Below are 12763 nucleotides of genomic sequence, written 5' to 3' on the forward strand. Positions count from 1 at the left end.
CCTCTCTCTACCCCCCTCCCCCTCTTTCTACCCCCCCCCCCCCTCTTTCTACCCCCTCTCTCCCTACTCCAGGTCTTTGTTCTCCCTATGTTTTCTATGTAACATTTGTAATATTACTATAATTCATTTTACATTTTTAAAATTTATTTTTACGGCAAGTGCTGCATCTGCACCCAGCCCTTCTCGCAGTCCTACGGCCTCCGACGGGTAGCTCATCGTCTGACTCCGGTGTCGGATGGTGTGCTCGTTTTGTCCAATATGCGTGCCTAACGGGACATCCTGGCGCGACATTCAATCTACGACTTACACAGAAACCGGGGACTCCATGCCATATACAGCCTCGCTAACACCTTTATTTCCGGCGCGCACAACCCCTTTAAAGAAAACGGTCCAGTCGGTACGACCCGAAAGTGCATTGCAAGAAAAAAACTTCTCCAATGCTTCCTAACTCACCCAGTCGACCAAGCGTCCTCCCTCATAGCTCCAGTAACTGGCGTCGCACGGACTCTGTGAGCGGCGAGGAGAGTGGGGGGCTTGCCGAGATGTCCACGGCGAAGACTTCGGAGACAAGAAGGCCCCCCCCCCTCGTTCCCGCCGTCTCACCTTTCATTTTCAACTTTTAAAAACCCATGTTACGTGACGATACGGCGCAGCCAATCGCGCGCCTACCTGTGGCGACATCCAGGGACCTTTCCTCTCACAGGACCGCGGTTCCCTTTCATTTACCCCGAACCATTGTCCGCTTTTCCAGCCACGTTTCACCCTGCGCTGTTTCTCAGGCGTGGAGACCTCATCGCAGCTGACCCGGTCATTTTTGGGGCCGTCCATAAATGACGTCACGCGATTTTGGACAATTTTTGCCCCCTCCCCTTCGTCACACGACATTACAAAAAGTCAGAACCCCCCTCCAATATGACGTCACAAAGCTCTGCCCCCCCCCCAATGTTTTTACATGCTTCAAATCGCTTTAAACTATTGTCATTGTAGTGCGTATTTAATGTGGCGCTGCACTCTGATTTTGTAGGAGAAAACATGTATTCAAAAGTCTTTAATTAAGTAGAACATGTTGTCTATATTTATTTAAAGTTGCGCATTTTGATGTGACGTGACATTTCTCACCCCCCCCCCCCTCGTCACTCATCGTCACAAATGTCTGACCCTCCCCCCCCCCCAGGTGCGTGACGTCATTTATGGACGGCCCCTTTTTTGTGTGCCCGTACCACTGTCAAGCCAATTCAGGGACGCTTCAATGTAAACTGCCCCGTTGGGTCGAGCCAAACTCCTGGACCCAGGACACCGGTGGACATTCCTCGGAGGAATCCTCGAAGTAAAACCCAACTGATAGACCCCGGTGATCCCCAATGAGGACACTATTTGTGAGTGATCGTATTCAATCGTGGGGTAGAGGGGGGATGTTTTGGGGCCAGGGTGCAGTTGTCGAGGGTGCGGGGGGGGGCGCCGGCAGAGTGGCTTCGATGCTGTGGCATCAGACAATTCTCACTCACGATCAATACCTGTGGCGATTATCTGAACCAGTCCTGGGCCTCCACTCGGTTGACTCAGCCTCAAAGGAATAGCGGGTGCGGTGTGTAAACATCGCCGCAGGGGAGACAAAGGCAGTCGGGCGTGGCGCTGACCACTGACCTCGTGTGCCACAGTGCCGGCCTTCATAGGCGTTGATCGCTAACAGCACTCATCCCGACAGCCTGTTAAGGCAACATGGGAGATCGTTGTCGTTGGGGTGTCTGTGTGTCTCTGTGTGTGCCCCTTGTCTGTGTGTGTGCCCATTGTCTGTGTGTGTGCCCATTGTCTGTGTGTGTGCCCCTTGTCTGTGTGTGTGTGCCCATTGTCTGTGTGTGCGCAATTGTGGTGTCTCATTGCCCCCCTTCGGACTACAAGCTAGCATCAGGACTCAAGGTAAGTGAAAATAAAATATATATATGCATTTACGTGACTTAATGTTATGTTTTACTTACTATACAGTAATGTGTTTTCCGGTGTTGCCTGCAAATGTATAACATATCTTCCTAACTATGATTTTAACGATGCTTCCATTTTTTGTTGAACCGTAACACATTTCATAACACTGACCGTCTGGGCATTTAAAAATAGTGCATTATTTTATTCCGACTTACGAACCGTTTGACTTACGAACGGGTCTCAGGAACGACTTGGGTTCGTAACCCGAGGACTGCCCATAGTGTAACGTGTAGTATGTGTAGTGTATAGTGTAGTGTATAGTCTACAGTAGTATGTGTGTATGTTGAACTTATTTCGCACCGTATATAGCCAATCGTGCTAATCGGAGGTGCGGGGGAAGGACAAAAAATGAAACACAGCAAGTAGTTCTAAAGAGAAGAGTTTTCAATGTAGTAGTGTTGTGTAAAGTGTATATTAGTGTAGTGTATATTAGTTTGTATGTACATTGAACTTCTTTCGCACCGTACGTGGCCAACCGTGATAATATAATCAGAGGTGCGGGGGATGGACAACTAACACACAAAAATGTGTGCGAGTGACTCAGTGTTATGGAAGAGTCAGCAAGTCAGTGCCAGTTTGTAAGTCACCACACACGATAGAAGTTCTTCGGAGCTGGTGGTCTGCGCAAGGCTGAGTGAGTGGGTGTGAGTCAATGAGTCGCCACACGCACGATAGCATTTATGTCAATCCGGTGGTTTGGGCAAGGCTGTGCACGTGAGTGAGTGGGTAAGTCAGCGAGTCGCCACACGCGACGGTAGTTCTGTAGTGCTGGCGGTTTGGGCAAGACTGAGTGACTTAATGAGTCAGTGGGTGTGAGTTTGTAAGTCACTACATGGCGTGGCAGTTCTGTCGATGCGGTGGTGTTGGCAAGGCTGTGCTAGAGACTTAGTGAGTGAGCTGCCACACACATGCTGTGATGGAAATTCTGTCTAGGCCAGTGGTCTGGACAAAGCTGAGTGGGTGAGTGGATAAGTCAATGAGTGGCCACACACCATGACAGTTCTGTCGATTCGGTTGTGTGGACAAAGCTGTGTGAGTGACTGACTTAGTGATTCCCTACATGCATGCCGTGATGGCAGTTCTGTCGATGCGGTGATGTGGGCAAGGCTGTGCGAGTGACTTTGGCTGTAAGTGGGTAAGTCAGCGAGTCACCGCACGCGATGGCAGTTCTGTTGATCCGGTGGTCTGAGCAAGGCTGTGCGAGTGACTTGGTGAGTCAGTGAGTCACGACACAGGCCGCGATGGCAGTTCTGTCGATGTGGTGGTGTGGGCAAGGCTGAGAGCGGCATCTCAGCAGGAGCAGGCCTGCTGAGCGTGGGCCCCTCCCGCCAGGATCACCGGGGCGTCCCCCCGGCCGGCGTTGTCCGACGAGGCGGAGGGGAGTCTCTCGCAGACAAGGTCCACGAGCGCGTCGAAGGTCTCGGCCACGCCGAGGTTCTCCTTGGAGCTCGTCTCACGGAAGCCGAAGCCTCCACGGCCCCCAGAGAGAGGGGAGAAGGGGGTGTGGGGGGGAGAGGTGGGAAGAGTGAGGATGAGGGGGAGAGCGGGGAGAGGGTTGGGACGAGGGAGAGGGGGGATTAGGGGAAGGGAGAAAAGTAGGGAGAGCGAGCGGGAGGAAGAGGTGGGGAGAGGGGGGGGGGATGAGTCGGAGGAAGAAAAGCAGATGAGAGGGGGGGGAGAGAATGAAGGAGCATCGGGGAGAGTGGGGATGGGGGGAGTGAGAGAGAGAGAGTTGTCTATACACAAAACTACTGAATTCACCTCTGCAAGATTTGTTCATATGCGATTTTATTTTTGCCTTTTTTAGTGTGGATTGTATTCCCCGACGATACGTTATTTGCTTTAAATACCTTTTGATAACTCATGTTCATACAGTGATCCCTTGCAAACCGCGAATTTACCAACCGCGAGATGTGAGCACACCCGGATTGACTTCTGCATACCTGTTTACCAGCCGCGAGCATCTCCATTTGAGTTTATCCAGGGACTCCTCTACTTATGGGCATTCGATTTACGAACTTCCAGAGATACGAACAACCCCGTCTGTATGTCTAGTTGCCTGTTTGGACCGAGAGCCGTAAGTTCAACCGCTGCGTCATAGATGGGAACGTCACCCCCCCCCCCCTCTCCTCGGGGGATGGACCAAGGGACGAGTGAGACACGTCAAGAGGGCAGCGACTGAGAAGGAACAAGATGGCGGCCTCAATTCAGACCTCAACGAAAAGAAAATCATCATTAGACCTCCTTTGCCAGTACCAAAATATTATAATAGGGTTTTTCCCCTTTTTTCTGGCAACAAAACTGAAACCTTTTTATGAGGAATCATGTGTGCGTTAACCACAATACTTGTGGTCAAAATGCAAACTCTGATAATATATGCATTGTCCTTGAAACTGATTGGTCCGCTGTGTAGCCTAACCTAGAGGCACTCCCAGCGGTAGCTATCCCTGTGCGTTAGTTTGGTGCCAGTAATGGTAGCAATGATTGCTGCTGTGTAGCCTATCCTAGGGGCACACCCAGTGGTATCTATCCCTGTGCATTCGTTTGGTGCCAGTAGGGTAGTGATTTCCATTGTATAACCTACTCTAGGGGCACACCCAATGGTAGCTGTCCTTGTGCGTTAATTTGGTGCCAGTAGGGGTAGCGATGACTGCTGCTGTGTAGTCTACTCTAGGGGCACACGCAGTGGTAGCTGTCCCTGTGTGTTAGTTTGGTGCCAGTAGGGGTAGTGATAACTGCTGTTGTGTAGCCTTGCCCCTGTCAAGGCTGCATGATGGTCGTGGTGGTGGAAGAGGGGTGAGGTGTGTCTTCGTCTGCGTCTTTCTTACCGAGTTGCTCCGCCAGTCGCTTGCCCGTGTCGGTCGCCACCACTCGCTCCGGCTCCAGGTCGCATTTGTTGCCAACAACAATCACCCGGGCGCTGTCCCAGGAGTAGGCGGTGATCTGAGTCGCCCTAGAGGAGGACACCAGGGGAGGGAGGAGGGGGGGGTGAGATGTTGACTACCTCGACTGGTATGCAGGAGGTTCGTGGGTTCAATTCCGTGACTGACGATGCCTGCTGCCGTATACGTGGAGACTGTGTGTATGTCTCTCTCTCACAGTGGAGACGTTGACTACCTCGCCCGGTATGCAGGAGGTTCGTGAGTTCGATCCCGTAACTGACGATGCCTGCTGCTGTATATTTGGAGTCTTCGTCTCTCTCAATCCCTGTGGTGGTCGCTCGAATATTTTCCTCCACATTTAGAATCAACGTGCATTGTGTGGCTAATTACGACATAACATTAAGCCAGATCATTACGAGAACACCCATGTCTTAAGTTAGACAGAGTTTAGTTTGCCCTCAGCCCTTGATCAAACTCCTGTTGGATGAAGGCCTCTCTGAGCCATACGCCATGCTAGCTCGCCTGAGGTGCAAGAGGTTTCGTGGGTTCGATCCCGTGACCCTGACGATGCCTGCTGTATACTTGGACTCCTTGTGTGTCTATCTCTCCCAGTGGAGATGTTGACTACCTCGCCTGGTATGCAGGAGGTTGTTGGTTCGATCTCCGACCCTGCCAGATGTTAACTACCTCGCCTGGTATGCAGAAGGTTCGTGGGTTCGATCCCGTGACCTTGACGATGCCTGCTGCTGTATTTTTGGAGTCTGAGTCTCTCTCTCCCCGTGGAGATTTTAACTACTTCACCTGGTATGCAGGAGTTCGTGGGTTCGATCTCGTGACCCTATAGATGCCTGATGATGTATATTTGGAGTCTGCATCTCTTTCTTTCCCCGTGGTCGTGTGGATTTTTCTCCGGGCACTCCACTTTTCCCCTCCACATTTAGAATCAACATCACCACGCGTTTTGAGAATTTGGCTGCTGCTATGAATTTCCACGTGACGATAATCGACTTTGTTGAGCTATCATTTGATCGCCAGGTCACTTTTGAAAAATAACTATACAGCTCAGTGGGCCTTACTTGGTAAAATAAAAAAAAATTGTTTAGTTTATTGGTCTCTGTGTTTCTCAGGGTCTCTATGTATTTCTATGTGTCTCTAAGGGTCGATATATATCTCTATGGGTCTCTATGGATATCTATGCATCTCTGTGTGTTTACAGTATTGGGCTGCTGCTATACATTTCTACACGATGATATGCCACATTTAGTTGAGCTATAATTTGTGATCAACTATTTTTATTGTACTAGGTAAGGCCCCACTTAGCTATGTAGCTATCCCTTTTTACAGAAGACACCTGACGATCATGAATGATAGATCAACCAAATAACTATATCATCATCCTGTGGAAATTCATAGCGGCAGCCAACTACTCTAAACTCATGACGTTGATTATAAATGTGGAGGATCAAAGCGAAGGGTCCGGAGAAAAATTAGCAGGCATCGTCAGGGTCACGGAATCAAATCCACGACCTCCTGAATACCAGGCGAGGTAGTTAACATTTCCACGGGGTGAGAGCTACATGCAGACTCCAAATATCCAGCAGCAGGCATCGTGAGGGTCGGGATCGAACCCACAACCTCCTGTGTACCAGGCAAGGTAGTGGCATCTGTCTCTGTGGGTTAGTCTACAAATAGGGGGCGAAGATGATGGTGGTGTATTGGTGAAGGCGGAGGAAGTGTGCTGATGGTAGTGGTGGTCGTAACGGTAATGGCAGTGATGGTGGTGGTGATGCTAGTGATCAAAGTGATGGTAGTGGTGGTGGTGATGGTAGTGGTGGTGGTGGTAGTGATGGTGATGGTGGTAGTGGACATGGTAGTGATGATAATAGTGGTGGTGATGGTAGTGGTGATGCTGGTGATGATGGTGGTGGTAGTGATGGTGATGGTGGTAGTGGACATGGTAGTGATGATAATAGTGGTGGTGATGGTAGTGGTGATGCTGGTGATGATGGCGGTGATGGTAATGATGATGATGATAGTGGTGATGGTAGTTTATGGTGGTAGTGGTGATAATAGTGATGATGGTAGTGGTGGTGATAATGATGGTGATGGTGGTAGTGGTTATGGTAGTGATGATAGTAGTGGTGGTGATAGTAGTGGTGATGGTAGTGATGGTGGTGATTTCGGTGATGATGATGGTAGAGTTGATGGTGGTAGTGGTGCTGGGAGTGATGGTGGTCGTGATGGTGGTAGAGATGGTATTGCTGATGGAGATAATAGTGATGGTGGTGATGGTAGTGATGATGGTAGTGATGATAATAGTGATGATGGTAGTGACGGCAGTGATGGTGATGATGGTGGTAGTGGTGATGGTAGTAATGGTAGTGGTCATGGTAGTGATTATAGTAGTGGTGGTGATGGTAGTGATGATGGTATTGGATGGCAGTGATGGAGGTGATGGTAGTAATGGTGATGGTAGTGGTGATGGTGGTAGTGGTGGTGGTAGTGGTGACGGTAGTGATGGTGATGGTAGTCGTGATGGTGGTACCAGTCGGTGATGGCTGTGAAGGACTCCTGGCTGGTGATGTCGTACACCAGCAGGAACCCCATGGCGCCACGGTAGTAGGCGGTGGTGATGGTGCGGTAACGCTCTTGACCCGCGGTATCCTGACACGCGCACAGTCGGTGCCATGCTCGGTGCACCCACTCTCTCACTCACTCATACAGCCACCCACTCACCCACTTAACCAATTACCCACTGGCCTACCCAGCCATTCGCCCACTCACCCACCCACCCGTCCTCTCACCCTCCAACCCACTCACCCACCCACACACCCTCCAACCCACTCACCCACTCACTCCCCTACCCACTCACCAACCCTTTCACTCACCCACCAACCCTTTGACTCACCTACCCACTCACCTACTCACCCACCCACCCACTCACTGACCCACACGCACCCATTCACTCACTCACCCACCCACCCACCTCGCCATTCACCCACCCACTCACCCACCCATCCACTCACCCACAGTCCCACCGATCCACCCACCCACTCACCGATCCACCCACTCACCCACCGTCCCACCCACCCACTCACCCACCCACCCACTTACCCATTCACTCAGCCATTCACCCACCCACTCACCCACCCACTCACCCATCCACTCACCCATCCACTCACCCACCATCCCTCCCACCCACCCACCGTCCCACCCAGCTACTCACCCAGATCTGGAGTTTTATGGTCTTGCCGCCGCGTCTCAGCGTCTTAACCTTAAAGTCGATGCCCACTGTGGAGACGAAAGCGGCCGTGAAAGAGTCCTCCGCATAGCGGAAGAGCAGAGACGTTTTCCCCACCCCGCTGTTGCCTATGATCAGCAGCTTGAACATCAGGTCGAAGGGCTGCTCCACCCCTCCAGCTCCACCTCCAGCTTCGCCTACAGCTATTAGTTCACCAGCACCTCCTCCACCACCACCTCCACCACCACCTCCTCCTCCTCGAGCTTGCTGCTTGGGGTCAGTAGCTGAGGCCATCTAATGAGGGAGGGAGGGAGGGAGGGAGGGGAGGGAGGGGGGATAGGAGGGGGGGACGGAGGGAGGAGGGGACAGGGGGAGAGAATGGAAGGAGGGGGTGAATTGGGGGGGGGGGGTCAAACACACCCACTCACACACTAACAAACTCACACTCACTCACACGCTCTCACTCATACACAGTACTCACCAAAAACAACAGCCGCCGATCGTCACTAGGTGGTGGTGACGTTACCATGGTGCCTGTGCCAGGCCACATGCAGGCGCCATGGGTTTACCGACTGAGATGACTGGCAGAATCACCACCTGTGCTCCCCTACTATGTGACCTTTTGCTGTGTTTTATCCACCCGGCGCTCCGCTCATTGTTGTGAGCATCGCTCCTCTGCCTTCCATTGTTGGTGGAGGGCGACTGCCTCCAACTGCCTAGTAGCTTCCTTCATCAGCCTCCTCCACAGAGGCCAATCTTGACACAGTTGGTACCAATCAACGGCAAGTCCACTCAGCTCCACATCCACTTGTATGACATCGTTCAGTCTCTTCTCTAGCCCGTGCCATGCCCGTTTAGCCCCCTTTAACTGGCCAAAAAATCTGTTAAGGCATGCGGTGGCTGGGCATGCGGGCTACATGATCTACCCAACGCAGCCTTGCCTGCTGTAGGAGCTCACAAATGGGACATAGTCTAGATCTTTCGAAGATTTGTGAGCTTCTCACGCAATCCAGCTGGGTTAAACCCTAGGATGGATCATAGACAAGCCAGCCTGAATGTTTCTAACCGGCCAAGATGTTCCAGGGGAGTGGGGGGGGGGTCCACGTTTCACAAGCATAGAGAAGGGAGGGCATGACCGTGGCCGAAAAGACCGGAAGCTTCGTGCGGAGTGACAGACAGGTTGCTTCCACACAGCATTATGCAACCAATGAAAAGATATTGCCGCTCGACTAATTCAGAGTGAGACCTCTGCTGTTAAACCCGAGCCTGTCATGATCACCCTGCCCAGGTATGGGAAACTCTCCACTCTCTCCACAACTGCCCTATCACCAATTGGGAGTTGTGGGGTGGAGTGTCCGATGGTACAAAATACCAAGGCAGGTGCTTAGTTTTGGTGGGGCTAATGGTAAAGCCCCACCTCCTAGTGGCAAGCTCCAGATTCAGCAGCAGCGCCTCCTACTCCTCCTCTGAGTGAGCACCAATTACCAGATCATTGGCATACATAACATGGTTGAGCAATAGGGAGACATCCCTTGACCGCACCCGGGTATCGATCAGCTTCCCATTGTATCTGTACCAAATAGAAATTCCTCCGGTACAGCTATTGAAGGCTTCACGAACTACGTGGTCGAAATAGATGTTAAATAATGTGGGAGCCAGAGGACATCCCTGTTGCACCCCAAGGTGTACAGGGAATGGCTCTGACTCCCGGCCACGTAGTTTTATCCGGGCCCGCTCACCATCATGAAGGTCCTTAATGATCATGAGCTGAGGGTCAGATACTTCGAAAGCACGAAGAACAACCCAGAGCCCAGGCCTACTGATGGTATCATAGGCCTTGACCAGGTCAATAAAGCAGAGATATAGATCTTGATGAAATTCCCTACATCTCTGCTGTAGGAGACGGACAGAAAATATGGTATCTGTGCAGGACCGCCCTTTCCTGAAACCGCATTGGGGCTCTGCAAGCCTTTCCTCAGTGTACCTAGTGTAGTGACATAGAATGGTCACTACTGTGTCGGCCTGTACGAGGGCTGGGGGCCCCAAGGGGTGCCTGGGGGGTCACGTGCTGGAGGGATCCGGACCTTCCCAGAGGTGGGGGAAGTGAGGCGTGTCCTGGGAAGGGAGGCGTGGCCTGAAGAGAGCCAGCCACGCCGGGGCGGAGCCAGCCACGCCAAACCAGATATAAGCGTGGTGTGAACGCAGAGCGAGGCTGTTGTACTGTACTCCAAAGTGAAGACATCATCGGTCGTCAAGTCCCGAGTCGTCGTCCTGGGCCAGGCAGGCCGTTGCCTGCCTGGTCCAGTCTGTGTCGTGTTCCAGAGTGTTAGTGAGTTGAGGAAGGTGGTCACCACCTTATGTACCGTGTTATGTTACGTACCGTTTAATAAATAGTGTTGCCTCCAAGCTGCGTGTGTGTGCACCTAATTCGAACCTACTACATTTGGCGTCAGAAGTTGTGGAAAAATAAATATTGCTAGGTGTTATCCTAGGGAAGTAAAATGGGCACACGAAAAACAAAGATAAAACTCACCTGGACGCCTTCGTACGACGGGGAAGGTGTGACGACCATCCTTCGGACAGCCCCGGGGATGGCAGCCCCGGTGACAGAGAGAGAGAGATGGCGCTGCACGCGGAGCGGCGGGACTGGCATCGCACCGCTGCTTCGCCGCCATCGGGAACGGAGCGATGGAGCCGCGGGGAGAGGACACCTTCGTCTCTGCGGGGGCTGGCGGGGGGAGGCCCAGGCATGCGGGCCACGCGGTGGGGCCGCCAACTCGGCGGCTGATCGTGGCGCGGTTCCCGCCAAAACGCTGCTCCCGCCAACTCGAGGGCTGGTCGGGGCGCGGTTCCCGCCAAACTCGAGGACTGGTTGGGGTGCGGTTCCCGCCAAAGCGCCGCTCCCGCCATTTCAGCGGCGGGTCGGGGCGCTGTTCCCGCCAAAGCGCCGCTCCCGCCGACATCAACGCCTGCGGAGGGGGAGTTCCACACGTGCAGGTGGCGCCCCCGTCTTGTGGATGGGGGTTCGCAAGAGCAGGCCGTGTTCACCATGCAAGATTCTTCGGGCCGTCCCAGTGCTCCACCTTGACGCCCTCTGATATTCACAGTTTGCCAGGCGAGTCGTGACATGACACGAGAAAAATAATAATAACTTCACCGATCTTGCGTGTGCCGGGTTGCGATCGCGGGTTTTTTTTTTTACTCGCTGGTTTGCGGAGCGTGTTCGTCCGGTTGTGTGCGTGATTAAATGACGCGGCGACCATGCGGGTTTCTGCTTGTAACAGTGTTGTTGTTAATTACGGCGTCGAGATCGGTATCTTCTGGTGTAGTTAATGATTAATTCGTTGTTGGTGTCCCAAGTTCCGTTGATATCCTGTATGTCGCCGTGTTAATGACTTGTGTTGTTACATCGTTGTGTTGCGAAATCGCCATTGTTATTGTGTATACTGTATGGAGTTTCGCTCGTGATTGTCACTTGTAACTGTCAGAAACTTTGATCGTCATTGTTGCCAATGTACAGACCGTATGGAGCTTTGCTTGAAATTGTTAACAGTGTAGGGACTGTTGGGTACTTGCTTGTGATTATTTACTATGTACGGATTGTCTGGAGTATTGATTGTGTGTGTTGCCATGTGGGGACTGGATGGAGCATTGCGCCAAATGATTGACTGTACGAACTTCGTATACTGCATATACTGTATGAATGAATTCGGCGATTTTTGACGTTTGTGTCTAGTTTTTTTTTTGCTCTCAAAATTCGAATGCCCTGAGTCCCATGGTTAATGTTGAAGGGGATTTTGAAATGACAGGTTCGGTTTGTTTCAAACTCACTGGTTGGTTCCTGTCCGTTGTTGCACAGATGATGTCTTTTGTGCGGGAATGCTCCTTGTGTTCTACATGGATCGGGGGTGCGTTTCCGTTAATTGCCGTCAAATTGCGTTGCTCTCTCCACTCGGTTGGTACAGCTGCATGCTGCCATGCGAGTCTCGGAGATGATGTGTACGGATACGGGATGTGAGGTGTATTGTTGTGACCATTGAATATTCGGGATCGTCACAAATTGTGCGTACCTGTTCGGCATTGGATCAGTTCTGTGGGGGATCATAATTCAAATTGTATGTGTTGTGATGGTGTTAAATTGCGATGGTGACATGCTGCCAGGGATTTGGAATTGTGCTGCTGGCTGTCACCTATCTTGGGGCGCAGGTCCTGACCAGGATGGCCCAGTGAGTGTTGCGTGTCTAACATGAACGTTGTGGTCCCGTCATGCTATGGCTGACGGCTTGACCTGACAGCCCGGAGATTGAAACACTCCGTGGTATGTCTAGCCTAGTGGGCTGTGCGCTCACAGGGCTCGGAGAGTGTGGTCCCGTCATGCAATGGCTGACGGCTTGACCTGACAGCCCGGAGATTGAAACACTCCGTGGCATGTCTAGCCTAGTGGGCTGTGCGCTCACATGGCTCGGAGAGTGTGGTCCCGTCATGCTATGGCTGACGGCTTGACCTGACAGCCCGGAGATTGAAACACTCCGTGGTATGTCTAGCCTAGTGGGCTGTGCGCTCACAGGGCTCGGAGAGTGTGGTCCCGTCATGCAATGGCTGACGGCTTGACCTGACAGCCCGGAGATTGAAACACTCCGTGGCATGTCTAGCCTAGTGG

At 52.2% G+C, this 12763-nt stretch overlaps 1 protein-coding gene across 1 annotated transcript; it reads right to left on the minus strand.

Moving 5' to 3' along the window:
• Window positions 1-335: 335 nt before the first annotated feature.
• On the minus strand, window positions 336-8397 carry LOC144738242 (ras-related protein Rab-3D-like). The gene is made up of 4 exons (XM_078621233.1): window positions 8089-8397; window positions 7408-7526; window positions 4809-4933; window positions 336-3449 (listed from the first exon to the last, which is right to left on the minus strand). The coding sequence occupies exons 1-4, from the start codon at window positions 8395-8397 to the stop codon at window positions 3271-3273; spliced, it is 732 nt and encodes a 243-aa protein (XP_078477359.1). The 3' UTR covers window positions 336-3270.
• Between the last annotated feature and the right edge of the window lie 4366 nt (window positions 8398-12763).

The sequence above is a fragment of the Lampetra planeri genome, chromosome 79 (genome assembly GCF_965212315.1).
Source record: "Lampetra planeri chromosome 79, kcLamPlan1.2.h2, whole genome shotgun sequence".
Classification (NCBI taxonomy): Eukaryota; Metazoa; Chordata; class Hyperoartia; order Petromyzontiformes; family Petromyzontidae; genus Lampetra; species Lampetra planeri.